Source organism: Bombus impatiens, unplaced genomic scaffold (genome assembly GCF_000188095.3).
Source record: "Bombus impatiens unplaced genomic scaffold, BIMP_2.2 scf_0565, whole genome shotgun sequence".
NCBI lineage: Eukaryota > Metazoa > Arthropoda > Insecta > Hymenoptera > Apidae > Bombus > Bombus impatiens.
Window position 1 is genome coordinate 114098 of NT_176984.1, and position 25568 is coordinate 139665.

The 25568-nt window shown below is 31.4% G+C and overlaps 4 protein-coding genes across 20 annotated transcripts in view; 1 reads left to right on the top strand and 3 right to left on the bottom strand.

Annotated features, from left to right (window-relative positions):
- The window catches only part of LOC100745179 (protein sidekick), a 44001-nt gene extending 40944 nt beyond the window's left edge, over window positions 1–3057 (bottom strand). For all 5 annotated transcript variants that reach the window (XM_003491461.4, XM_012388657.3, XM_033322152.1 and 2 more), the window contains exon 1: window positions 2212–3057. In XM_003491461.4, the coding sequence (XP_003491509.1) occupies window positions 2212–2308 (97 nt within the window). In that variant the 5' untranslated portion in view covers window positions 2309–3057. The remainder of the gene's footprint in view (window positions 1–2211) is intronic.
- Window positions 3058–3854: 797 nt separating this feature from the next.
- LOC100745305 (40S ribosomal protein S15Aa) lies at window positions 3855–5131 on the bottom strand. Its single transcript, XM_003491462.4, has 4 exons — window positions 4985–5131; window positions 4453–4587; window positions 4147–4312; window positions 3855–4031 (listed from the first exon to the last, which is right to left on the bottom strand). Exons 2-4 carry the CDS (start codon window positions 4583–4585, stop codon window positions 3938–3940), a joined length of 393 nt encoding a protein of 130 aa, XP_003491510.1. The 5' UTR covers window positions 4586–4587; window positions 4985–5131; the 3' UTR covers window positions 3855–3937.
- A 354-nt stretch (window positions 5132–5485) lies between these two features.
- Window positions 5486–25289, top strand: LOC100748893 (E3 ubiquitin-protein ligase Ubr3). Of its 9 annotated transcripts, XM_033322156.1 has the most exons (31): window positions 5486–5653; window positions 5754–6039; window positions 6114–6492; window positions 7342–7555; window positions 7628–7756; window positions 7835–8100; window positions 8174–8418; window positions 8493–8610; window positions 8690–8869; window positions 8970–9196; window positions 9307–9462; window positions 17691–17872; window positions 17962–18098; window positions 18189–18331; window positions 18405–18574; window positions 18721–18964; window positions 19035–19197; window positions 19283–19465; window positions 19799–19951; window positions 20171–20349; window positions 20428–20851; window positions 20949–21094; window positions 21177–21323; window positions 21397–21711; window positions 21788–22007; window positions 22086–22295; window positions 22361–22647; window positions 22734–23081; window positions 23162–23290; window positions 23385–23524; window positions 23671–23788. In XM_033322156.1, the coding sequence occupies exons 3-31, from the start codon at window positions 6252–6254 to the stop codon at window positions 23786–23788; spliced, it is 5814 nt and encodes a 1937-aa protein (XP_033178047.1). In that variant the 5' UTR covers window positions 5486–5653; window positions 5754–6039; window positions 6114–6251. The 9 variants fall into 9 exon arrangements, with proteins under 9 accessions (XP_033178047.1, XP_012244058.1, XP_012244059.1 ...); XM_012388635.3 differs by having other exon boundaries at window positions 5486–6039; XM_012388636.2 differs by having other exon boundaries at window positions 5486–6034.
- On the bottom strand, window positions 10083–17005 carry LOC100745545. 5 transcript variants are annotated; one of them, XM_033322160.1, is made up of 9 exons: window positions 15249–15454; window positions 12315–12844; window positions 12014–12155; window positions 11643–11783; window positions 11370–11587; window positions 11074–11294; window positions 10749–10987; window positions 10545–10674; window positions 10083–10462 (listed from the first exon to the last, which is right to left on the bottom strand). In XM_033322160.1, exons 2-9 carry the CDS (start codon window positions 12819–12821, stop codon window positions 10126–10128), a joined length of 1935 nt encoding a protein of 644 aa, XP_033178051.1. In that variant the 5' UTR covers window positions 12822–12844; window positions 15249–15454; the 3' UTR covers window positions 10083–10125. The 5 variants fall into 5 exon arrangements, with proteins under 5 accessions (XP_033178051.1, XP_024225173.1, XP_012244061.1 ...); XM_024369405.2 differs by having other exon boundaries at window positions 12315–12950; window positions 15177–15452; XM_012388638.3 differs by having other exon boundaries at window positions 12315–12950; window positions 15249–15451.
- Window positions 25290–25568: the final 279 nt, after the last annotated feature.

Consider the following 25568-nt stretch of genomic DNA (forward strand, 5'->3'; position numbering starts at 1 on the left):
AAAGAATACATACAGCACGTGCCATGGTCTCGCCTCATACGTGTATTGCGATAAATAATGTCACCGCCATACCGTAGGAAAATCTGCCCCAATTTCTCGACTGTTTTAATAAACGAATTTCCGGCACGGTGTAAGCACGAGTATTGCCTCCGTGTTTATTCGGGATAAAATGCTTTAGAGGAAGTTATCGTACTTTGTTATCGTACAATCCATGAAAATAATCGGTGTTCTAATTTGGAATAATATTATTTCATAATACATTTTCATTTCAATAATAGTAAAAAGAATATTTTCATTGAACACGATAAAATAGAAAAAATTAATTTCATAACTTATGTAACTTATGATTGCGTTAGATATGTAAAAATTGTCGTCTAAAAATTTAAATCGACAATTTCTTCCGCGGAGTTATCGTAGTGTATAAAGTAATGCTCGCGACTATTCTTTTAGGCTAATGCATGCACTCATAAGAACAGAGCATAAATCCGCGGCGGCATTTGGCGGTTGTTCTACCGTATAAAACAACTTATGGCCCATTAACGAGAATCCACTTAACGACGTTACGCGTGCAATCTGTCCTTGATACCATTCGTAATGAAGCGCATTATACTGCCACTAGGAACAGCTACCCATCGATACCATCGCAATAAATCATATAACCGCACAATTAATTCCATAATCGAGCAAAACTGGACACTGTATTAGGTCACTTGGGCGTAAGAAATTTCACGCAAATACAAAGACCTAATTTAAATTGGAATTTATTGTAACGCAAAATACACTCGATATTAGATAGTCATATTATATTAAAAGACCCTCTTTTGTTCTAGATTTAATTATTTAAATCAGGGCTTCTCTCAAACTTTTATGGGACGAAACCCACTTTCAGAAACAATAATTATGATCAACCCGAAGATTACGCAAAATGTAATTACAACCGAGAATTGATTAATAAACAATTCAAAATTGATTTGATTCAGATGTGCAAGTTGAGAGAAGCTAGACAGCAATAGTAATCCTCATATGGTCTTTAACTGAATCGGTTTTGAATTGTTCATCCAATGATTCTGTATGAGTAATACTATCCTGACGAATATGTAAATTAATCCCTAATTGTAATATTTAACGCGACCCATCCAAAAGTAGCCCGCCATCCATCAATGGTTCGCGCCCACACTTCGGGAATTTCTTTAAATTACGATTTTCTAGGTTTAAATATTCGACACCTATCAGTTCCAAAGATTAATGTTAAATCGAGATACACATTGCGAAGAAGCTTCGAATTTCCTCTGTTTTGGGCAAATATCCGCTCATTTGTTATTCACGTATACGCAGATACGTGGATAAAAGCAATTTGGCCAAATGCCAAGAAATCATTGTTTACTCTACTCAGCAATGTTCCCGATGTTTAAATCGCTGTGAATTAGGCTTGACCCGTTTCAGGAACCGTTTGGTTCGATTCTCTGTCGTCTCGCACTCACGTTGAACGTTCATCGTTGTCACAAATATTGTAACGGCGAGTGTGTAACCTGTTCTCGTGCCAGTTTCATGACAAAGCGAATACAGCTCGTACGCGTAATAACGACAGCAATTACCGGCAACCTCGAGAGAGAGTTCACGATTTATCATCCAAAAATCCTGCACCAGTATAAATTTCGATAATCACGTCGTACATTTTCGTATCGTGACACCTCCAAATACGTTTAATCCGAAAACTGAAAAATATGCTTCATATTGCTAACACTTAGTAAATGAAGTTATAAATTCCCCACAGCAATACATAGTAATAATTAGCAGTTAGCATATCATTTCGTTCCATGCAACTATGTAAAGTTATGCATAAGATATTATGTTTGAGAGAAAAGAAATTTAATAATTCTTACATCAAAGCGTAGAACAGAAAATAAAAGTATTTCGTATTTTTTTCAACCTTGCTACAATCATCGAATATTTATCTTTCAATTTCAATCTTGTTTCAACAAATAAAAAGACTTCTAATGTCTTAAGAAAAACTGAAACGAGAAACTAAACTTAAGAAACTTATTTTGACCATAGAAAATCGCGTACAAATTGACGTAAAGAATATAGCAGAGTTAATAAAAAGATGTTCGTTTTAAACAAAAAATTGTACGGGTAAAGAAAACGTGCGCGATATATGCGAAAGAAAGTAAAAAAATGGTGAAGGGGATGAAAATGGGCGCGAAAACTCACCGGTGGCGCAGGCGCTTCCAGCGATCCAAATGAAATAAACAGCGGCAAACAGGAAGGTCGACAGGTCCGCCACTGCATTTCTCCACGGCATCTCCATGTTACTTTGGTGAATTCCTTGCCGCTCTTGCCCACTTGCACCACTTCCTTAACACTTCAACCCGGGAACGTCATACAAATTCCACGACGAAGTTACGCAAACGAGTACCAACAATTCCTATATGATCTCCACATTTTTAAGTTCACGTGCGAATTCAGCCTCGAGTTGCGTTATTTCTTTTTAGTAGGCGTAACGGAAGAGTATTACGGCGTACACCTGTGAGACAACATTCCTTTTACTTGCACTCATAGTCCCTCCTCCTTTCGAAAAACCAAATGTCTCGAAGCATCTGTACTGTTTTCCATTCGACTTTTGATTTAATGCAATACGATAATTGGTTTTTTCTTCTTTCACCTTGGACTTAATAGTTCAAGTTCCTAAGCTCCCTCGTTAAAATTAGCATTACGTATCGTTGGATGCTACCTTGCGGTTCATTTTCACATTCCGCATCATTTTTCGAAATTATACACGTGAAATGCGGTCAGTCTCATAAAAATGTAAACAAAGCTTTGTAATCTTATCGTCGGAAGATGTATGAATTAACGGATGAGATCACACGAGAATTGTTGCAGCAACGGGGAAAAAAAATTATGAATTTTTACGAGAATTGTACGATACACTGATCATAGAACAGGTAAACTTGTACATATACTCGAAATATTAAAATCCAAATGTCAACGCACTTGATTTCATATTTCTTATCAAAACTTATTATTTCTAGCGATTGCAATGTACGTGAGAAGTGAACTTTCATGCATTCTTCCGTACGGTTGTCTCTTCAGGTAAATCCCAGGTAACGCGGCACAAAACGGTCACACTCACCTGGTAACACCTGGCAACACCGTTAAATTTGTTAAAAATGCTCTAATACGTTTTTTTTATTCAAATTAAAAACACAATCGAAAAACTTTTATTTACGAAACCCTAACGAAATGTAAAAACTTGCACGACGCGACGCATGATGCGAACCGTCCGTGAGTTTCGTTCGAATTACAAAGTTTTGTTGACTGGCCGTCATCGGCTACGTTCACAGAAGGCGTAAAGTTGAAATCGCAACCACGCGCATGCTCGAACTGCCCTAATGCTGTTCAACCAATCAACAAAAAGATACGGCGGCCAATCAGAAGTTTTCTGGATGTTAAATGCGTTGGTTGGTATTTGCTATAAATTATCACATGCATATAGGAATTTGTTTTGAAATAAAAAATACTTTTATTTGGAACTCGTTAATATTACTCGTTATTATAAACAATGTAGAAGTATTATTTTTTATATTATACCATAGTTTCTGTAAGTTATTGTACCTTGAAATATATACATTTCAAATTTGTACAGAATATGTTAAAATAATAATTGTTACTCTGATAATTAAATTTTGTACTATTATATTTCTTTAACATTTTCATTAATATTTCATATATCACCATATTAAAGTATAGATACTACTATAAATAGTACAGATATATTAGATTTCTTTTATTGTAAAAATTTTAAAAATAAACAAGCTTGTAAATTATTCGAAAAAGATAAGGAAATAAGAATCAGATACAAAGATAGTTACTTTATTTTAATAAATATAGAAAACCAATATTTTCGGTATTAAGAAATTTTTATTGAATTAAATAAACATTAAAAGAAAAACCCAAGTATTTTTCCTCCAAGATGCTTTCTTCTAGCTTCTTCATGATCCATAATTCCTCCACTTGTGGTCAACACAACATATCTAAAATATTTATAAATTACAATTACACCATGAAAATACAAAACTATTCATTGCAAAACCATAAGTTTCTCTATGAAATATAACACTATAAATTTCAATATATATAAACACATACCCAAACTGTCGAGATGGCAACAGGTTATTGGTCCATTTCTCAATATCATTAATTGGGACATCAAATCTTGGTGAAATTACACCACACTTATTTAGTCTTCCACTAAGATTTACTACAACTTTGCCACTACGGTGATCGTCAACAATTTCAAATTCTCCAATATATCCTTAAACATCAAAAGTAATTTGGTAAAAAGATCATGTATGTATTACATATGTACATGAACTTAGAGTCAGAAATTAAAGTTAAGAAATAAAACAATTCTTTTACTATTTCATAAATAAGAAAATGTTCGTGTAGCCTTACCTTTCCTCATCATTACAGTCAGAAATTTAATGATTACTTTTGAACAGGGCCTTAATAGCACCTGCCTTTTTCCACGTTTTTCAGCATTGTTAATGGATTTGAGAGCATCGCTAAGAACGTTCATACGCACCATGGCTGAAAACAAAACGTAATTTTAAGTTATTTAGTAAGTATTTAAAAACTATATGTACTTCTAGGAAATACACAAATTGTATTTCAAAATGTCAATAAAACATAACCTATAAAGAAAATGGATGAAATTCAAAATGTGTAACTTAATATTTTTATAAGCGTTAGTAATACGATATAATTAGCTTGAATAAAATAATAATCAATTTTAAAGAATACAACTTAAATTTTATAAGAAACAAAACAATAACAATGAAACAGGCAATACCATCTCACTAACCACCTCATACTTTTTTGAGTATTATAATAAATGCAAAATATTATTATAGATCAATTAATTATTAAATCTAGAAACTAATTCATAATTAATTTACATTGGATGAATTTGGAAAACTAAGATTACCTGCGATTTATAATTTTGTTTATCACAGCAACGTACACGCTCGACTAGCTGACCAAAAAAGAGAAGTTGGAAGTCAGGGTTACCATAGTAGCCACATAAATTTGCGTGTATCCCATTGGTTGAAATTCTTTGAACTTAAATAATGGTTCAGCAATGGTTAATAATAATCGTCGCTAATTTTACGAATAAAAATAATTAGTAGCAATACTTATATACAAAAGATATAATTTTATTCAAATACAGAATACACAATTATATATATAATCTTTTTATCTGAAACTCCATGATAGACGCAAAACGTATTATGCTCCTTAATAGATCAATTTGTCCAAAGAACCATATATGATTGGATTATAAATAAAGTGAATAAATAAATATATTTTAACTGATATTTTTAATTCTGTTTAATTATATCAATTCTTATAAATTTTTTATGCATATTGTTTGGTAATTACTATGCTAATGAGTATTATCTACATGTATAGATTTGAACGTAGTGAAAACGTTCTGATGAAATACATTCATTGAAAAACAAGATCTGGTATTCTGTCATTGTTCTGTCGATAAGATAGACAAATTCTTGATCAGAAAGAAGAAGATGTACCGTAGAAGAATATAAGCTGTGGTCAATTGATCGAACGATTGGTGATCGAGTGCTTTTGCTGTTCGGTAAGTGTGAATGTGTGTTGTATCAACGACGATTATTGTGCAAGTACCGAGTACTTGTCGAAACACGAAAGCTGAAAGTCGATAGTAATCCACGGTTCAGGAGAGTGGTATAAGGTAACGGTCCCTTGCTGCTTTCGTCATGTTGTCAAAATTGATGAGGAAGACAAAGTTGACGGGAGATGCTCACTGATATGGAGATTGTTGAGAATTCCCTGGTCCGCGGGCCGCCTCTACTTGAAAGGTTTCCCGGAAGTTTTCACACGAGAAACACGCAAAAAGGTGTAAGTCGTCAGGCAACTATCGGCTGTCCTGTCGGCTTCCTGAAATTTTAACATCGGTATCACCTGATTCCCGACTTGACTTGCTCATTTCTTTTCCGCTGTTAAGTCTGTTATTTCTAGGTTACGCTTTTTACAACGATCTGCACCATTACAATAATAACTATTTACATTATTTACAGGTCCATTGAGGTGTTCCCGCGGGATTTGGCGAGCTGGCGAAGCCAGGACGTGACATCGTACACTCGTCATTCTCGGAGGATACCGCAACACGTATCAAAATCAATGATACCCTCGCTGCGCGAGGACAATATTTCGCGATGTTCTCGGTGTCTAATTTATGCACTGAAATATTGAGGAACAGGAGTAAAAGTTATACAGCTGCCCATATACATGCAGAATGTAGCAATTTAGCTAATGACAATGGATGTCCACCATCTCTTAGTAAATTATTGGATGAACTGTTAAATCCTAGTAAAGATATTGGTGATAGAGAAACTATCAACTGGTGTAAATGGTTAATAGCTAGTGGTCATACTCCGGAGAAGTTTGCTAAAACAGGTACGCTATGTGTATTTTATTTTCTTAAACTGCACAGTACGGAAACTTTTTAAATCCGACCATATTCTAGCCCACAAGTTAAATGAATTGATCATTGTCAGTATTATCACATTAATTATATTTTTGACAAATATAGATATATTTTATGCAATGTGTTTGATATTTTTGCATATTTATATATTGCACTATGTTATGATTATACTATATACAGTTGCTTCAAATATTATTCATGAAACATGTTTTTAAAAGATTTGTTACTTTATTAAATATATTGTATATATAAATACATATTATATATTGTTATAAATAATATTTAATCTAAATGTTTAAACTATTGAAAAAGCAATATATAGAATTTATCTTTAAGATAAATTTAATCTAAGATAACTTAATAACTACTGCAATATAGTCTGATCATTGTTTGATACTTTTAAATAATATGCTTTGTTATGAGCATTATTTTGAAGTCTGTGATATAAGTATAGTGCAATTTGCGTATTTGGCAGCAGCAAGATTACCAGTCAAATATATATTTATATAAATTGCTATATTTATGAAAATATAGGTGCATGAATGATCTTAATACATGACAGAGTAAAGTTTATAAAATGTAACAAATACTTTGGTCAAAACAAAAATTGCCTAAATCAATAATAATAATTTCAGAACAATATTAAGTACTAGAAAGCTTTTAACCTAATTAAGAAAATTATATTTTTCAGTAATGTAGTTATGCAAGTTTAAAACCTTTATAATCTTTAAAAACATACATATTGAAACATACATTTATAAAATATATATTGAATTAAATTTTCATCCATCCAAATCAAATATTTATAAACATTTCAGTGAGAATGTATGATAATGCTACAACATGTGGACTGGTTTGGACACCTAATTTTGTAGCATATCGTTGTCGTACATGTGGTATATCACCATGTATGTCCTTATGTACAGAATGTTTCAAAAAAGGCAATCACTATGGCCATGATTTCAATATGTTTTTAAGTCAAGCAGGTGGTGCTTGTGATTGTGGTGACTCATCCGTTATGAAGGAATCAGGGTAACAATTTTATCAAATAAAATTGCTTGATATTTAAGAAAAGAATGATATCTAATAAAATTGTTGTCCTAGATTTTGTGATAGACATGGTCCAAAGGCCGCTGTTGATAAGTCAGCTGCTCCGTCAAATTTAATGTGTGTGGCAGAAGCAATGATGCCTAGAATAATTCTTCGCCTTATACAACACTTACGCGAGAATTGGTATATCATATATCTTTCTATTTAATTATTAGAAATATAAAAAATGTATAATGTTTGGAAATATTTTATTTAATATAGTACTGTGGGTCGACGAAATTATGAAGCTGCAATTCAAGATGCAGATGAATATCTAACAATGCTCATTGATTTCAATAAAATGGGTGCATTAATGAGGCATGTTATGACATCAGCTCTTACCAATCCACAAAAGTATAGAAGTCTTATGGATCCTACTGTATCAACTGGAGAACCAGAATATGATAGCTATTGCCAAGATAGTAACGAAATATATCAAAATGCAGTAAGGTCTTTGCCAAATCCAGAGCCACCTGATGAATATAAAGGTAAATTTTTTCTTTTAATGTATATCTACAGTTGTAGCAGAATATATTTACAATAAATACTATATTGTTTTAGAGTGTGCATCACTACAAGAACATTTACAGCATACTACTTTCTTAGAAGAATTAATGTTTTGGACAGTAGCTTATCAATTTCCACAGAAATTAGTTTGTTTGCTATTAAATATGTTACCGGATCCAGAATATAAAGAAGCACTTACTCGTGCATTTGTATTACATTACAGTAGAGTTTCAATGATGCTTGAACGTTCAACAGATCCAGATACTTTAAGCAACAAGGTGGTCCATGTCAGTGTACAGGTAGGTATTATCCAAAAATAACATTATATTTATAATAAAGAAAGTGCTTGATGTGTTTGTGCTTTATATTTCAGCTATTCAGTAATGAAAGTTTAGCATTGAAAATGGTAGATCAATTAAAGTTGTTGCATGTTATGGTAATAGCTTTAAAGTACATGATGAGTAAGATATTGATTCAAAACACTTTACATGGTGGGTAATATTTGTACAAGTTCTATTAAACTTTCGATATTTGTTTATTAACATTAAATATAATTTCTTATTTTTTTAGATCCAGATAAAAATTTTCATTATGTAGTAGACTGTGAACGACAAGTAATGAAGGAACACTGTTATTGGCCTATTGTATCAGATTTAAACAATGTTCTTTCACATAAGCCTATAGCTGTTAGATTTATGAGCGATGATACACTTTTAGAAATGTGGTTCGATTTCCTATCTATGTTTCAAGGTATTATTTAACTTTTGTACAATTGTAATTATAGTTACTTTTACACATAACAAAATACTTTTGAAATATTAATAAAATATTTTGTTGTGCTTATTCCTAGGAATGAACGTGAATCAACGAGAATTAAATCAACATGTTGAATATGAATCTAATACATACTACGCTGCATTTAGTGCCGAGTTAGAAGCTAGTGCATATCCCATGTGGGCTTTAGTTTCTCATTTACGTGGTCCTGAAAGTGCTGCTCTTACTCGTAGGGTGCTATCATTTTGTCTCACGGCATTACAAGATTGGTTAGACGCCATAAATTTCACTCATCCAAATGTGGTAAGTAATTAAATGTTTATTTTGTAATAACATTTTCTATTTTTCCTAATATCCAATTAATTAGTTGAATTAAGGTATCGATACTATTATAGCCCTTCTTTTTGTTACAGAGTGACAGTTTACAAGTATCATTTCATCTACCATTGCATCGGTACTTTGCTGTGTTTATGTGCCAAGCTGTGCGTCAACAAGGAGCTACCCTAAATGATTTATTACCTCCTACTGATATGTTACATCTTCTAATGATGCATCCTTTACGAGTTCAGGTAAGTACTTTTCTCTACTTCCTAGTATATTCTTTCAATGTAGTTATGATGTGCATGTACAGTATTTTAAATAGAACTAAAATAATATTTGAAAATATCTATAAAGAATCATATTTTCTGCAGACATTATTATTTCGAATATCATTGAGTACTTTTAGTAGAATTTTATTATGACGATATGTGTATATGATATATATGGATATCGGTTGGTTTTTTTCGGATAGTTATTTTATTTAATAAATCAAAATAATATCAAAAAATACTTTGAGCAACGAGTAGGTTTACATTAAGTTATTTCAATAGCATAATATTAAAGAAAATCTATGAATTTCTTATTTAAACAATAAAATATAATTCCTTATAAAGTAGGAAGTATCATTATTGAAAGTCTTATTGAAATTAGGAGTGTAAGAAAATACAAAAGGAATTTAACTTTTGTGATATGTTGTTTTAAAAGAGTTATACATGCTAAGATGGCACAAAAAACAATTGTTTAATGGAGAATTGTTTCTAAAAAAAGGGAGTTATTACTGATATATAATCAATTTTTTAAATCACACTTATCAGACTTAAATGTAAATTAATGAAAGACATATGAAAGTAGAAATAAAACACAAAAGATAGTTACGAACTATATCTTAGTAATACGCTTATAAATTACATTCATACTACTCTTATTTCATTTGGAGCATCGATAACTGTATCTGCAGAAGGAGATAAATCAACTTGTAAATGTTTACTAAAATCATACGTAATCAATCTCATTGCTACAAATCCACCCGATCCTGGTCGGCCTTTGTGAAAAATTCCGGCACCTGCAATTGGAACTGGTGGATTTGATTCTACTGGTTGAATATCAATGAATGGTATTGTGTTTTGAGCAACGTCATTTTTTTGATCGCTTGGTGCAAAATTCAGGTATTGGAATGGTTTCGAGTCTGGTAGTGCTAGAAGAGGTAATCGAGTTGGTATATCAGGATTCTCAAATGTCACTTCAGTTCTGCAAATAATTATAATGCTAGATAAGCAAACACACATTTACAAGTATACAAAAATATGTACAAGACATGTGCAGATTTTACCTATTGGTTCTATCATGACTGATCCAGAAACTCCTTTCTAGCGGTTTTATTAATTTCCCAGTCGTGAAATTAAAAGATGTCATTCTTGCTTCTAAGTTTAATCGTGAACCAATCATTCGGAACTTGAGTCCTGAAAAATAGGTATTATAAGCGTGATATTTAAAAAGGGATATGAAAGAAACATAAATTTACACATAAATGTACCTGTCAAAAGCAAATTGTCATCAAGGACTAGATCATCTAAATCTAACCCCCTTTTTTCCCATGATAATGTGTGATAGTCAACACCATTTTTAACATTGTTATCTAATACACTGAACTCTTCTATTGGTTTCCACCATATAGAGGATTTATTAATGTATCCATGTGGCATCAATTCACCTTCCTGTATCTGCATATGTATTATTTGCTTCACTTTCTTGAATCGGATGCCCGTCACGACTCTGTAACAAATAATATTATTATTAATTATGAAAACAGTGACATCTTAAGAGTCTTCCTAAAATACCTGCCATAATCAGTCACTTACTTATTGTTTGCTACATCAGATACAACTTCCCTTAAGCTAAAGTATCGATCAGAGTTTATATTATTGTCATCACAGTAACAAAAACAATAGCTGCAGTGCCAGAATAACCAACGCCACCAGCTATCTACTTTGGTTGTTCCTCTCTTGCAAGTATCTTTTTGTCCGAACAGTCGACCATTTTCATATTCTATGTATTCGTATCTTCGATCACTTTCCTGTATCTGAAATAATTTGTAAACACTTCACATACATTCTTATTATATAACATCTGAACGCAGAAAAAATTTTCAATTTACCGAAGGACAAATCCACATATCGGAATCAATATATTCGCATTTTAATATTCGACCGTTACATTTGCGCTGTTGGGAGCAAAATTGATTTTTGTAACATCCATGAACTTTCGAATATTCGTAATAAGCACAATTTTCTCTGCAACTCGAGTCCTTGTTTAAGTCCACTTCGTTCACGATATATCCTTGGAACAACTGTGTTAATTTGGTGTATGTTTCATCTGTAACAATTGTTTCAGTTATATTTGTTACACATGTTACACGCGAAAGTAGTACCTAATTTATGTGATCTCGCATCACATCTCCAGAGTTGTCGTGGAGCAAACGCCATGGCTGTTTTAACAGCCCGCAGAGTTTCCATCGTTCTCGTCTCATACTGTTGCTTCACCACTTCCATTTCTTCAGTGAAATTAGTACCTACGTCAAGTTTATTATAATTAGAAATCGAATTTTTCAATAATAATATACTATATTAAATGCAGCATACTTTTCTTTAAATAATAAGCGATCAGAATATTTTTTTAAATATGATAAAATCGTGCTTGTGAACTGTATACTATAGAATAAAATTTTTAAATATAGTTACAAAAGTTGGAGAAGAAAATAACAAGTTATGCAATATACAGATAACAGTCACTGCACCATACCTGGGTTATAAAGCCGCAGCAGCTTATAAGAGAATTGGATCATACCATAACCCTTGATTTCCGTTAGGGTTACCGTTGTATATAAATTATAGAGCAATTGCTGAAGCGACTGATTTTCATTACAAATTTGCGAAGCTGCTTCCTAATGAAAAACAAATAGAAAAAGAAAATACAAAACCTGTCCATATTGAACAATAAATTCTTAAATCTTTGAATTGCTAATTATCAAAGAAGAACGTTCGCTACTTCGTTGATCATCAGAATTGGAAGTTCTTTATAACTCGTTTATTTATTTTTGTACCTGATAAGCCGAAACGAACAATTTTTCGTGCACTATCAGGTCACCGATTCGAGTGAGGGCGCGTACAATTGACGCATTCGGATCGTGTAGAATTATATCCCAGAAATCGCTCAGCTTCGGTATATCAAGAGGAATCTTTCTGCCGACTATCTCCTCTTGCATCGTTCGAAAAACTTGGTACAGACCATCTATTCCTTTTAGTTCGTTTTCTGTTCGAGCCCATAACCAAATAGAACTCAATGCATTTAAATTTTCATAACCATTGGTCGAGAAGTTTCGTTCTAGTTCATCGCCGAATTTCTTGAAACTTTTTATGAGCCATAGGTACTTTCCACCATCTTCAAACTCGTGGAGCCTTGAGTGAAACAAATCTCTCTCTAATGTTTTCTCCAATTGCAACAACTTATTTCGCATTTTGTCGATCAATGTTGTATCGTATTTTATACTCAATGTTCCCCATATTATGCAGAAAAACAGAAAGCATACATGGATATTTCGTATCTTCATTTTGTAAGTCTATTTATTTGATTCTTGAAGGGTTAAATTTTTCAATTATATATATATATATATGTATATATATAGATGAACCGGTGCATAAGGACTTATATTTGATCCATTAGATTAGATTATTAATACCTGTATGGAAATATAAGATTGAAATTCGTGCTAAAAGAAATTGTTTCAATGCACAATCGTTTGATATGTTAAATATTTCAGTCAAGAGTATTTTGCAGACATAAATAGTCTGGTGTACACTCTTCTTACTTGTTAATTAATTAGTTAATTAATATATTTTGTGATTCATTCCGTGTCGTGCGTCATATTGCTGATCCACAGTAACCATAGTAAATAAAGATACATTTGTATTCACTTCTTAAACAAGTTGTACATGAATGAAAATTCAGTTGACAAAATTCTATAGTACCGTAACTTCTTATAATTATCGTTTACGAATTGGTATGTAAATATCGTACTTCCTCCTCTAGTCCCCTGTTGTTTTTCATATCAAAAATGTTATTGTTGGTGAGTCATGTTTAACAATACGGAATTAAATAGTGTGACATAGCTGTCATTACTTTGACCTTACTTAAAAGTCTACTACAGTTCAAGTTTCTCACGGCTCGGAATAAATCAATCGTATAATGCAGAACGAGATTCCTCGTACAATTTGAAAAAAATACCAAAATAAAACGCTATTCATAATACGTAACGGCTTTGGAATCTCTGACACTAAGACGTCATATGTTTATAACAACATTTCATAATACTGTGTGTTTATGCGAAATGTACACATAGATTGCTAAACGCTAAGCTCAATGGTAAGGGTCGAATGTACCGATTACATTGATAATTAGATACGTCACTAATTGGATTAGAATCATATCGCGCGTTTTGTTCGCGGAAAAATTACTAAGATATATGACATCTCGAAGATTCGTTCTCGATTGATAATACTTTTTTATCTCCAGTAGGTCTCGTTTAATTCATATAAACGTGAGTCACATCCGCGTGTAGCTATTAGCTCTTCCGGTGATTCAGACAATTTCGACAATAATCGATCGATATTTTGAGCGCCTGCCCTTTCATTTCGATATAGGTAATAAGTTTCTCATATCGTTGTGATGTCTTATATAGAAATCTTTAAGAAGCAATACTTGTTTGTTCGGAAAAAATGAGTCGGTAATCATATTTGTCCAAATTTATAATAATTAAAAATTTATAAAAATCGGTTTTACTGTATTAAAAATAGCCTCTCTTAAAGTTTTGTCGCATCTATCGTAATCTTATTACATGTGCATATCCCTATTTAAAACGTGATTGTTTTTAATATCGGTTGATTTAAGTTAGTCATTTCTGTAATATTTCTTTCTTTATTATTTATTTTTAATCCTCCGGAAATCGCAGTTGATCTGACAGATACGTGTTAAATCTAATTCTAAATATTTTTAAAAATTGTTCATTCTTTACATTTAAATTAGTAATTATGTAGTTTATATACGTAAATATATCTATATATTATGTTTTGTATAATTTTAGTATAATTAAAGACTTTATATGTTTATACAGTTCTTTTATCAAAAATAAGCATTACAGCATAGATTTACTTTGTCCCTCAGATATATAGTAACCTTTGATGGGATTTTTACGATTGCGTCTTCCGCACAGTTAAATAAATAGAGATATCTTATGATATTCGTTGACGCTACATTGACAACTATCGTAACAAGTCACGAATTATATTTAATATTTATTGTTATCGAATTACAAACAGATCGATTTCGAAGGTGAAGGTTAAATTATTTTCATACATATTTTATTCGCAGATATATCAATAAATACCTTTTTAACCATGTACAAATGTGAAATATTATGTGACGATTTTAAAACGTACAAATATTGTTTCAACGTGACGCATTTGTATTTACATACAGCACAAATCCTGCGTGCAAGTATTCAAGACGACACGACAGAACGATGTGAGAAACTTTAAGGTGGTACTGTTATTCGGACAGAATATCTAAGAACGAAATCCCCTAACGTTCTTATATTCTGTAAAATGTATACTACACTTGACTAGCATCACACTATTTACTGATAACTCAAAAATAATATTCGATTTAATCTTAACATTACTTTTTCCAATGGCTCTATTCTATTAACGAATGGAAAGTAACGTTTGAAAGTTATATAGGCCGTGAAAGGTTAGCATGATTAATTGAAGCGTTTCGACCGTAATAAGCAAAAGCATTGAAATCTAGTAAACTATTAAAAAATCTTATATTATCCTTTTTTTTTTAAATACTTAGATTATTAATTCTATGTTGTTTAGAAATGTTTCACTGTATATATCGTTGCACAAACTTTCGCTCAACAGTAGTCTTTTATAGTTGGAAAGTAATTGATAGTCGTGTTTTTTATACGACGAAAATATACCTCCGAAACAAACACTTTTCCTCGTATGCACAGGCTCTACTAAGAACTTTACGTTATTGTTCCCGTCATTTGACTCTCTGTGTTCCTCCCCTCTCGAGTTGGGATCGTTCGAGGCTTAATGGTGTTACATATTTCTGCGCATGCTCCTCGTCATTCTCCCTCTCCATACTTCGTACTCAAGTCATTTGTACAAACTGCATCATTGTTGTTCCAACAGAAATGTTGCATTTCGTTCTTTTGCTCTTTATTGGACATTGAATGATTGATTTAATAAAACTTTTTTTGTAAAATGCACTCGTTGGCAGAGTAGACTTAAAATTTTTAAGTTTTTGTTGTAACGGTCACGTTACAATTCTTTGATAATTATTTTTGATAATACAAAATTGGAGAGAATATAGCTTACGGAAGAGTTTATTAGATAATTAAAGAAATCATTGTCTATTTTCCCTATATCATTAACTTTGTTAAGTTTATTCTATATTTTTCTTACCGATTTCTTTAAAAAAGATAAAAATATATATAGTACACGAAATAAAAGATTGTTCGGATAATGAACAATAGCAAAGTTATTGCAGTGTTATCTATGTTCGTACCGAGTGTGTAATTTGAATAGGTACAGATTGTCGGATGTCATTTGATCACTATGATATTCTCCCGTATGTAATACCCCTTGATAGTCACGATTAACTAATTTCTAACAGTACATTAACGGATATTCGAATCGCCAAAATATTAAATACTTCAAAATTTATTCCATTTCATATAATCTAAAAAAATTATCTTACAAATTCATGAAGTTGAAGGAAATTTTTATTTTTCTAAGTTTTTAGAAAACACATTTAAAATACATATGTTCTCACTATTACGCGTCATTTTTCTTTATTGAAAATGTGTTTAAAAATCTACAAAAACTTACTTGCATTTGGTTTGCCAATAATATGAGAACGCTTCTGCTAAGAATCTCGTCGGGAGAAGGAACAAAAAGCCGATGAATGCTTTTCAAAAGATCAGGGAGAGCATCCGATCTCGAGGAAACGCACGTTCTCGCGAAATCTTCTAATGTGTACCTCTCGTATCTGTTAGGCGCTTTCGAATACAAATGGAAGACATTGTATAAATCGTTGATTTTCCCAACGAATTGATCAATCATACGTAACTTTTGATCAAGCCTTTCTTGTAACGGCATCTCAGTTAAAAGTTTAGCTACAATGCTGTCCAAACGCATATCTATCTGTTCTTGAAAAGTATCAATCTGTTGCGATATTTTCGATATACGATTCTTTAATTCTTTCTCCATTCTGTGAATAAATGGCAAATTGTTGTCATACTCAGAATCTTTTGGACGTATGAAGTCCCATGATTCGAAAATGTCTATCACCACCTCATGTCCAAATTTTATTAAATCTTTTACATCGACATAACCAAATTCAAAACTATATGTAAATCGTTCTGCGCATAAGATACAAATAAAAATAATCTTCAAATTAATTGTAGCCATTTTTTTAATTCAATGACAACTGAATCAAGAGGAAATTAATTTGCACAAATAACACTGATCCGATCTTGTTCTTCTTTCTTCCTTTATCATTTGATTATGGAATTGTTTTCTTTATTGTCACAAGTTTTAAAGCTATACTGATTATGAGGATGGAATCAAGTTTTCGGAAAATTGCTGAAGAATTAATCACACTGACACGAGGAAGAGCTCTTAGTCAGCTCTTCGGACGCTATAAATGTCCCCTCTTTGTTCATTGATCGTAGAATCGCTAGGAACAGTACGAACTGACAACACAGCAGTTGAAAGTTGGAATTCTTTCCAGTGACGGGATTGGTTGATTAAGTGGGGGATTTACCATAGTCTGCGAATCATGTATTCTATGGGAACCCGTCTTTTTTATATTTAAATTTCAAATGTTTCGTACGTTACATGTTAACAATATCATGTGCATAAAGCAGATGATAAATATATATGAATATACATGACAATTATGACAAATAAATTTAAATCTTTGTACAAATTTATTATAAGTAATGGATCACATATAGACATTTTGATGTCTTCTACATGCTTAGAACTTATTTTTTTTATTTCAACAGCATACCTGAACATTTCATGTTAAATAAAATTTCATTAATGTTAGAAAAATTTGTATTTCATTTATTTAACGTTATGTATCATATTTAACAATTATTAAAGTAACTGAAATTATAGAAAACGAAACTTTTTTCAGTACCGTTAGCTCTTTTACGCATCTTGCATACGTTAAAAAATAATACTTTCAGCTATGGAATGAAATAATTTCTCAATAAATACCTTTCTTTCAAACTTAGTTTTTATACTATTTCATGTTGTGCTACATTATATATTATATATCTTATGCTGCTGTAATATATTGTTAGCTATTAAAATAATGAAAATTAAGACAATGAATTTTTGTTTAGGTTGCGTTTTATGAAATTTTAAATGGATTGTGGGTGCGTAATGGTCTCCAAATAAAAGGTCAAATTATGACATACATACAGTGCAATTTTTGTAACTCGATGGTAGATGCAGATCTTTATCTACTTCAAGTTTGTGCAACAAAGCTACAACCAGATGTTTTTCTAAAAACAATCGTTAAAAAGTAATTTTCAGTATCTTATTAAACATATATTTATATTATACATACCCTTTAAATTACAGCTATATTTGTCAATAATTTTATTCCATTAGGTTTCATATAAAACAAGAGATGAGTCTTTGTTTGTATAGAACTCAAAATGAATACATGGATGGAGAACATGACACACCAATGTTAGAAAGTTTTTTAACATTTCTAGCTATATTGGTTAATGTTCGGACAAATTTAGGCAAGTTCTTCATACCATTTTCTTAAGTTCACTAATAACATATGGAATCTACATACATATATGTATATAAAAAATACGATCTTGTTATAGGTTTATCTGACCCTGAAATGTCCCGCCTAGAAATGGTTACTTTATTATCTATGGGAGATAAAACCCATAGTCAATTAATGGAGTTAATGCCCGAACGTTCTGGTAGTACCCAAAATAGAGATTTCGAATCTGTATTATCTGATGTATGTTTTATATTTCTTTAAATAGAATACAATTTTTTTTTTATAAGTACAAATTGTAAAATATGATTTACAGGTTGCAGTGTACAGAGCACCTAATCTTGAAGCTAGTGGAAATATGCAGCAAGGAATGTATGGTCCAAAACCACGTCTAGTTTGGGAAGAATTATTTGATCCTTTACATGTTTTATTAAGAGCAGCACAAAAAGGAGATTTCCAGATGGCAATGGATCGCTTTACTGAATAGTAAATAAACTACATTTGAAAAAATAATTTAAAAAAACATAAAAACGTTGTACTACAGTTCTTTTAATATATATAAAATTATTGGTTTATTTTAATTTTCATAATTTTGTCTAGTTTTTTCATTAAATATTTTGTAAATATTTCAGTGTAAAACAATCAGGAAAATTGAAAAATAGTGCAATTCCATGGCCACCATTTAGGCATCCTGCTCCTGTTTCACCAGCATATGATGATCCACGAATTGTACTACGATCAAGAGTTTTTCATGCTATGATTTTAATAATTTTATATAAGGCTGTGTATGGACACAACATATCAGAGCATGTAATGGCACTGACTATTTACTTATTAGAAATGGCAGTAATTACTGCAGAAATACCTGATAAATCTGTAAGTAACTAATTATAACAGAATTACAGAATTATAAAATAATAATACTATTTCTTTTCATGTTTATCAGATGAATCCTTTGTGTCAATATAGTAGTAGTGACGAATCATCTCGTATAATAAAAGATATGGATCTAGGTGGTTGGTACAAAAGTGATGATTTATCAGAAAATTTGAGGACAGTGATACCTCAAGTCATCCTGATCCAAGAGTCGGAGCCAAGTAATTCAGATAGTGAGTAAAGCTATCATTAAATTACAATGGGTTACATTTTGCTACATATTTTTTATACATTTACGACATTTACCATTTTTTTTAGGTGATTTTGAGTGGGAAATTCAAGGTGAAATGGCTGAGGTTGGAACTTCACTCATGATAAATGATGCAACAGATGAGGGTTCCTTAGAAGTTTTAGCTCTTCCATCTTTAGATACTATTACTAATGACACTGGGTTACAGATTGCTGTGAATGCTTCTTTACCTGCTTTACCTCAACCAAATGGTATGTTTTGTTTCTGTTTTTTCATATATTTTAAGTAATCATATAAAACACACCAGTTAAAAACAAGTTGTAAATTAAATATTTGTGCATTGATAAGCTAATTCCATTTTTATAAGTTTTGTAAATTTTATGTATATATTAAAAACAAACAATCCTTTAATGTTCCTCTACATAAAATTCTTAATCTGTGTTAATATAGGGTACAATATATATCATATTTTATACATATATTATACTGTATGTTCTTAACTATAAAATGGATACTTTGGTGTTGATTAAATCTATTATATAATATCGCAATGATGTCTTATTCTTTTCTTAATTATTTTATAGACCAATTTCAAATAACTTTTGTACCTGAAGATGGAATTGTTACTATATCAGAAGCTAATAGTGAAGATGATTTAATACCTCTACAAAGAGCTTTGCCATCAACCACCGAAGAATCCATGGCCCTTGCCATTGAATCACCTCCTTTACTAAACAGTATGTTACTTAATCTTATCACCTTAACCATAGTTATATCCTTCTTATCAATGTTATGCATTCTGTACTGTCGCAAAATATGTATATACTCTGCTTTTTTCTATGTTAATCATATAAAAAAGACACTAAAACGAATATCTTCTAATTAATATCGTTTTATATTAGAACATGTTTTCATAATCTTGTATTCTTTTTTCAATCTCTATTAACTATATACAGATATTGGTGGTCAACCTGCATTGCCACCTACACCTCAACGGCCTGCTGTTATGGCTGGTAATGAAATAGTTGCTGCACCCACAGTATACTCAAGACTGAGTAATTCTAGAGTAACAACAACAGAAATTGTTCCATCTACATCAAGTTCATATAAACATTTCAAAAGAAGAGATGCTCAGGTAATGATTTACGTATATTCTAGTAAATCAATTGTTATATTTATTAATTTATTATTTTATAAATTTTTTTCTGTTTAGGGTGGATCATTACAATCACAAACTGTAAAAGTAAACGAGAGTATAATCACATTATTGTTAAAATTGCATTCACAGTTGTCAGGTATTCCAGATAGTTATAACCCTGAACAAATTGCAATGTCAGATAATGAAGCTAGTAGCAGTTCAACCATAGAACCAACAGAATCGCGAATTGGTGATGGTCCGTTCTTTATCGCGCAAATACTGAACAAAATTACAAATTTAGATCCTATGTGCAAAGATGCTATAAATGAAGCTAGGAACAAATTATGGCCAAGTATGCAGGAAAGCGAAGATAAACAGCGAGAGAAAGAAGATCGAGAAAGAGAAGAAAGACGAAGACGGGCGAAAGAAAGACAGCAAAAATTAATGGCAGAATTTGCCAATAAACGAAAGCAATTCATGGAAAAAGCAATGGAAACAGGTAAAATATAAAAGATAAAATATGTATATAAAATATAATGAATTTGATGTGCTGTATGTAAACAAAATGTAAATAAAAATTATAATGTTTTGTTTAGATGAAGCAGGGGTATCGGGTATGGATTGGGATCAAAAAGACAATGCGACTAAACTAACTAGCAAAAAAGAATACGATTGCGTTATTTGCAGTCAGAGTAGTCCTAGTACTGAAGATAATCCTATGGGTCTTGTTGTATTAGTTCAAGTAATTAAATTCGTATAATTTTATTCATATAATTTCATTTTTATTGACTACTTACTTAATTCTATATAAATTCTATTCTTAGGGGACAAGTGTGATTGGTCATGAACGACAGCAACCAGATAGATTGCTTTTACCTACTTCTGATGATGATCCGCCTATACCAAAGTGTGATACACGTGGTGCCTATTTTGACCGTAGAATGGATGCAATGGACCGACATTTTGATACTGTAAATATTTAACATATAATATCCATTGAATACAGTAAAACAATTTATATACATTCTTATTGGTGTTTTACAGATTTCGTTGCTGTTATCCGTTAATCTAGGTTGGGAAGGTGGTGTATATGTGCAAACGTGTGGACATCATTTACATTTAGATTGTTTATTGCCATATGTAAAGTCTCTGGGTCACCAACAAAGGCAGCTTTCTCTTGCTGTAGATAGTGGCGAATATCTATGTCCACTTTGTCGACAGTTAGCTAATTGTTTTCTTCCACTTTCTCCTCAATTGGGGAAGCGTGGAACAATCGTCCGATCTCCTTACGTCCCTTTCACTACACTACTCCCAGAGATAAATAATCTTCTAAAAGAGGTACAACGAAACCCATCAACAGTAAGTATCTCAAAAATTTTGTTTACTTGCAGCTTTATATGTTCTTTGCAATTAACAACATATACATTCTTTATAGAGACGAACATTTTTGTCTGAAGCAATGCGTAAAGCAGTACAGGATATGACAAGATGCACAAATTCTAAGTGTCAACAACAACATAGTTACAAGAGTTTGTTCGTTTTCATAACTTCTATAGCACGAACTAATTTTGAAATTGAACTTGTTCAACGTGGTGGATCATTATGTATTCCACCACCTACTACGATACCTTTAAGGCCAAAACGTGATTGCATTGGTACATTTATTTTATTGTTGATGATAGTTAAAAATAACTATGATTGTAGATTTTACATCAATAACATTTTCTTTCAAGTTGCACTTCTTGATGTTCTGGCAAAAAATGCACGTCTATGTATGATTTGGCCGGTACAACACACATGGCAACAATTATCTGGTTTGCCTCCAGAGCCTGCAACTCCACTCGCATTAACATTACACGAGGGAGAAGTCCCCTTACTTCTCAGAGATCCGACTGCTCTTCTTATACAGTTTATATTATTGTTACCTTTGCATGCCGATCAAGGTAAGTAAATAACTTCATTCGTAAATATTTTAGTGATTTCATAAAATTTAATTATTTATTTTCAGCGTATTTCTCTAGTGTAGTAAAAGTAATATACAACTTATTGTACTATCAAGTTATAATACAAATAAGCGGTGGTCTCACACAAGCAGAGAGAAATACATTTTTAGGAGATACATTTTTAAGAGAATGCATCGAGCGCGGTCCTATATCTTCTGAAACTATATTCTGCAAAATCATTGAATATTTCAATAATAGCCCACTCTACCATTCAGATACTGTTTTATATGATCCATCTACTTCATCGTGTACACCATATGCACGAGATAAAATGCACAGTATCGAACAACAGGTAGGTATAAATTAGTTAACATAATTCATAATTTTCTTGTTTTGTTTTTAAGATACTTTGTCACATACATAATTATATCATTTCAGATACAATTTATGTGTTTACCATTTTTACGAGTAGCTGCATTGCTCCGTTATCACTTATATGAGGAACCATTACCTATAATTAGATCACCACAAACTGAATTTGCGAGATTAGTTCGTTATTTGGAATTAGTTACAGAAAATATGGATTGGAACATGTTTAACTCTGCTGTAGCTCTGAACTGGCAAGATAGCGAAACTAGTATATCGGTGCCCCGTATGTGGTGTGATCAATTCCTTGCTTTTGTAAATCAAAGCGATGCAGGCAGGTATTTAATTATGGAACAGCATGTGTCGTGGCAAGTACCCAAGTTGCTGAGCCTTCCAAGGGAATATGAGAAGATTTTCACAGTATGAATATATATAATTATAGTTTATGTATCATTTTATACTTGAATATTAAAACCTTATAAATGATTATTCATTTTTAGTATTATCATGGAAGACAGTGTCGTCAAGGTCATTCAATTCCTCAGGAGATTAGTATCTGTTTATTGTGTGGTGCCATCGTTTGTTTAAAACAAAATCGCAAGCAGTGGAATGTATGCGAGGTTGTTCAAGTAAGTACTTTATCTATATATATATATATGTTTTCCTTTGTATGAGCATAAAAATATATGAGTTATATAAACATAATTCTTCCTTGGTTTATAGCATTCGATAGATTGTGGAGGTGGAACTGGTATATATTTGGTGGTAACATCAACCTATATTGTAGTAATTCGTGGTCAACGTGTCTGTTTATGGGGATCTTTATATCTCGATGATTTTGAGGAAGAAGATAGAGATCTGAAGTAAGAGCCTCACTTTGATATCAGATAAGATATTGAAAAATTGCAATCTATTTCTTAATACATTTATATTGGAATTTTTGTTATATTATTTTACCTCTCTAGAGATATATCAATATTATACTGCATTTATTAATTTCTTTTTATAGACGCGGGAAACCTCTGTACCTAAATCAAGATAGGTACCAATTGTTAGAACAGCAATGGCTAGCGCATAGGTTTGACCATACGAAAAAAACATGGGTATGGCATCGTGACATACTGTAACATTTTACAGTGTTGAAAAGTACTTACTCTAAAATGAGTAGAAGACTTTCAACAGGTTTATTTCCATACAATGCCTCGCCAAGAAATAACATCGCTTTAAGAATTAACAGATTGCTCTAATATACTTTATGGATAATTATATTTATTATGATGCAATGAGTAAGTAGACATAATATTGAATGAAAGTATTACGAGAAAAAAATGAGGTGAGAGCTGAATTATTATTGTTTATAGTCATAATACATGAAAGATTATATCCGAAGAAATTTATGTTTTGAATTACACATTGTACATTCTATTTAAGTATATACATATAAATTATGTCCTAATAAAAAAAATACTTTTTAGTGTGTAGCATTTGTACTTAAGACACGAGAACTATTCAATTCTTTTAATCGAAATTTCGGTTACGCTAAGAATTAGATAAATTATATCATTGAAGATAAATATCATTATTAATGAAATCATAATTTTGTCTGTTAAGGAGGATTGAATTTATTGTGTGCTTCTTTTTAATGTAGGGAAAATATGGAAAGAAAATCCGTTATATCCTATAATTTATTATCATAATTACTCTGTTAATTACAAAAAAATCTTGATTCAAAATTTTCTTTGCATCCGGGTTATTCAGAAATAGAATATTTTATAATTCATTAATAAATCAAGAAAAATACTAAGGATTATATTAGATCTACAATCTATAAACATGACAAAATCAAAGACTGAAGTCTTTATAAGAACTTTATCTCTGAATAAATTTAATAACAAGCTCGAATTTAAATCCCTATATAATTTTGTTGCAACTCATAACACGTTTTACTCTGATTCTAAATTTATATAAGCAAGGTAGAAGTATTGATCATGCATGAATTTTTAATTAGAAGGTAAAGGGGTAATTGTCATGTTAAATTGGCGGAGATGTTAAGAAATAATTTTCTAGAATGATACATTAACTGTAACAAGAACGGCATGCAAATTATGTTTGGAATATTAAATTAACACGTGTTTTTATTGTTAAAAGATCCTGTGTCAGCAATGTAGTAGTAAGTGAGATTGTTATTAACACCATAAACGATATTGTAAAACCTTCTCTTGTAAAAATAGTTTTTGTTCTAATTTAATAATGTGAATTTTTCGCAACAGTTCATGAGAAACTATAGGAAATCCTTCACCGATCAGTGAACTCGAGATTCAAACAATATTTGATGCATTATTTTTCTGTATGCATATTTATGGGCTGTGTATATGAACCTATAAACTCATTTTATTGAACGAACTATTTATCTACTCGCTGATTTTTTTTTCGCACCGGTGCATAAATGCTAAGTAATTGTACTGTGGCAATTAAGTTGTTATTGTTTTTGAAGAAGCAATTTATATGCACACATTTAACTAAAAACTGATCTTAAATCTTCATTAGCATACATTTCGATTTTTAATAAATTAGTATTTATGACAAAAAAGTTTTCCGTTTGAGACTTCAATTTTTGTGAAACTATGATTACACAGGCAAAAAATTGCTTCTTCCAAATTATAGATCACTGTAAATGTGTAATAATGATAGGACGCCACATAGTAGAATTACTGGTTAACTCAAGATGATCTGTACATAGTTAATTATTTTTACGAATGTCCGCTTATAATGTTAAAAATTTGCGAATAATACATTAAGAAGTGCTAAAAAATAAATAATAATAGCAATTATCAACTCTGTTCAATGTATAAATAAAAGCAATTCTATTAAATGAAAAGATTGCCTTATAATCTATAAGCATTTTTA

What these genes read in the sequence shown, in the direction of transcription:
- LOC100745305 (XM_003491462.4), bottom strand. Translation starts at nt 4,585, where the DNA reads ATGGTGCGTATGAACGTTCTTAGCGATGCTCTCAAATCCATTAACAAT. An exon ending in GACTGTAATGATGAGGAAAG is followed by an intron (nt 4,313 to 4,452) that starts GTAAGGCTACAC and finishes TTGATGTTTAAG; the next exon opens with GATATATTGGAGAATTTGAA. An exon ending in TTGCCATCTCGACAGTTTGG is followed by an intron (nt 4,032 to 4,146) that starts GTATGTGTTTAT and finishes TAAATATTTTAG; the next exon opens with ATATGTTGTGTTGACCACAA.
- LOC100748893 (XM_012388635.3), top strand. Translation starts at nt 6,252, where the DNA reads ATGTTCTCGGTGTCTAATTTATGCACTGAAATATTGAGGAACAGGAGT. An exon ending in TCCGTTATGAAGGAATCAGG is followed by an intron (nt 7,556 to 7,627) that starts GTAACAATTTTA and finishes TTGTTGTCCTAG; the next exon opens with ATTTTGTGATAGACATGGTC. An exon ending in CTAAAAACAATCGTTAAAAA is followed by an intron (nt 17,873 to 17,961) that starts GTAATTTTCAGT and finishes TTATTCCATTAG; the next exon opens with GTTTCATATAAAACAAGAGA.
- LOC100745545 (XM_003491464.4), bottom strand. Translation starts at nt 16,746, where the DNA reads ATGGCTACAATTAATTTGAAGATTATTTTTATTTGTATCTTATGCGCA. An exon ending in TGACAATTTGCTTTTGACAG is followed by an intron (nt 10,675 to 10,748) that starts GTACATTTATGT and finishes CCTATTTTTCAG; the next exon opens with GACTCAAGTTCCGAATGATT. An exon ending in AGTCATGATAGAACCAATAG is followed by an intron (nt 10,463 to 10,544) that starts GTAAAATCTGCA and finishes AATTATTTGCAG; the next exon opens with AACTGAAGTGACATTTGAGA.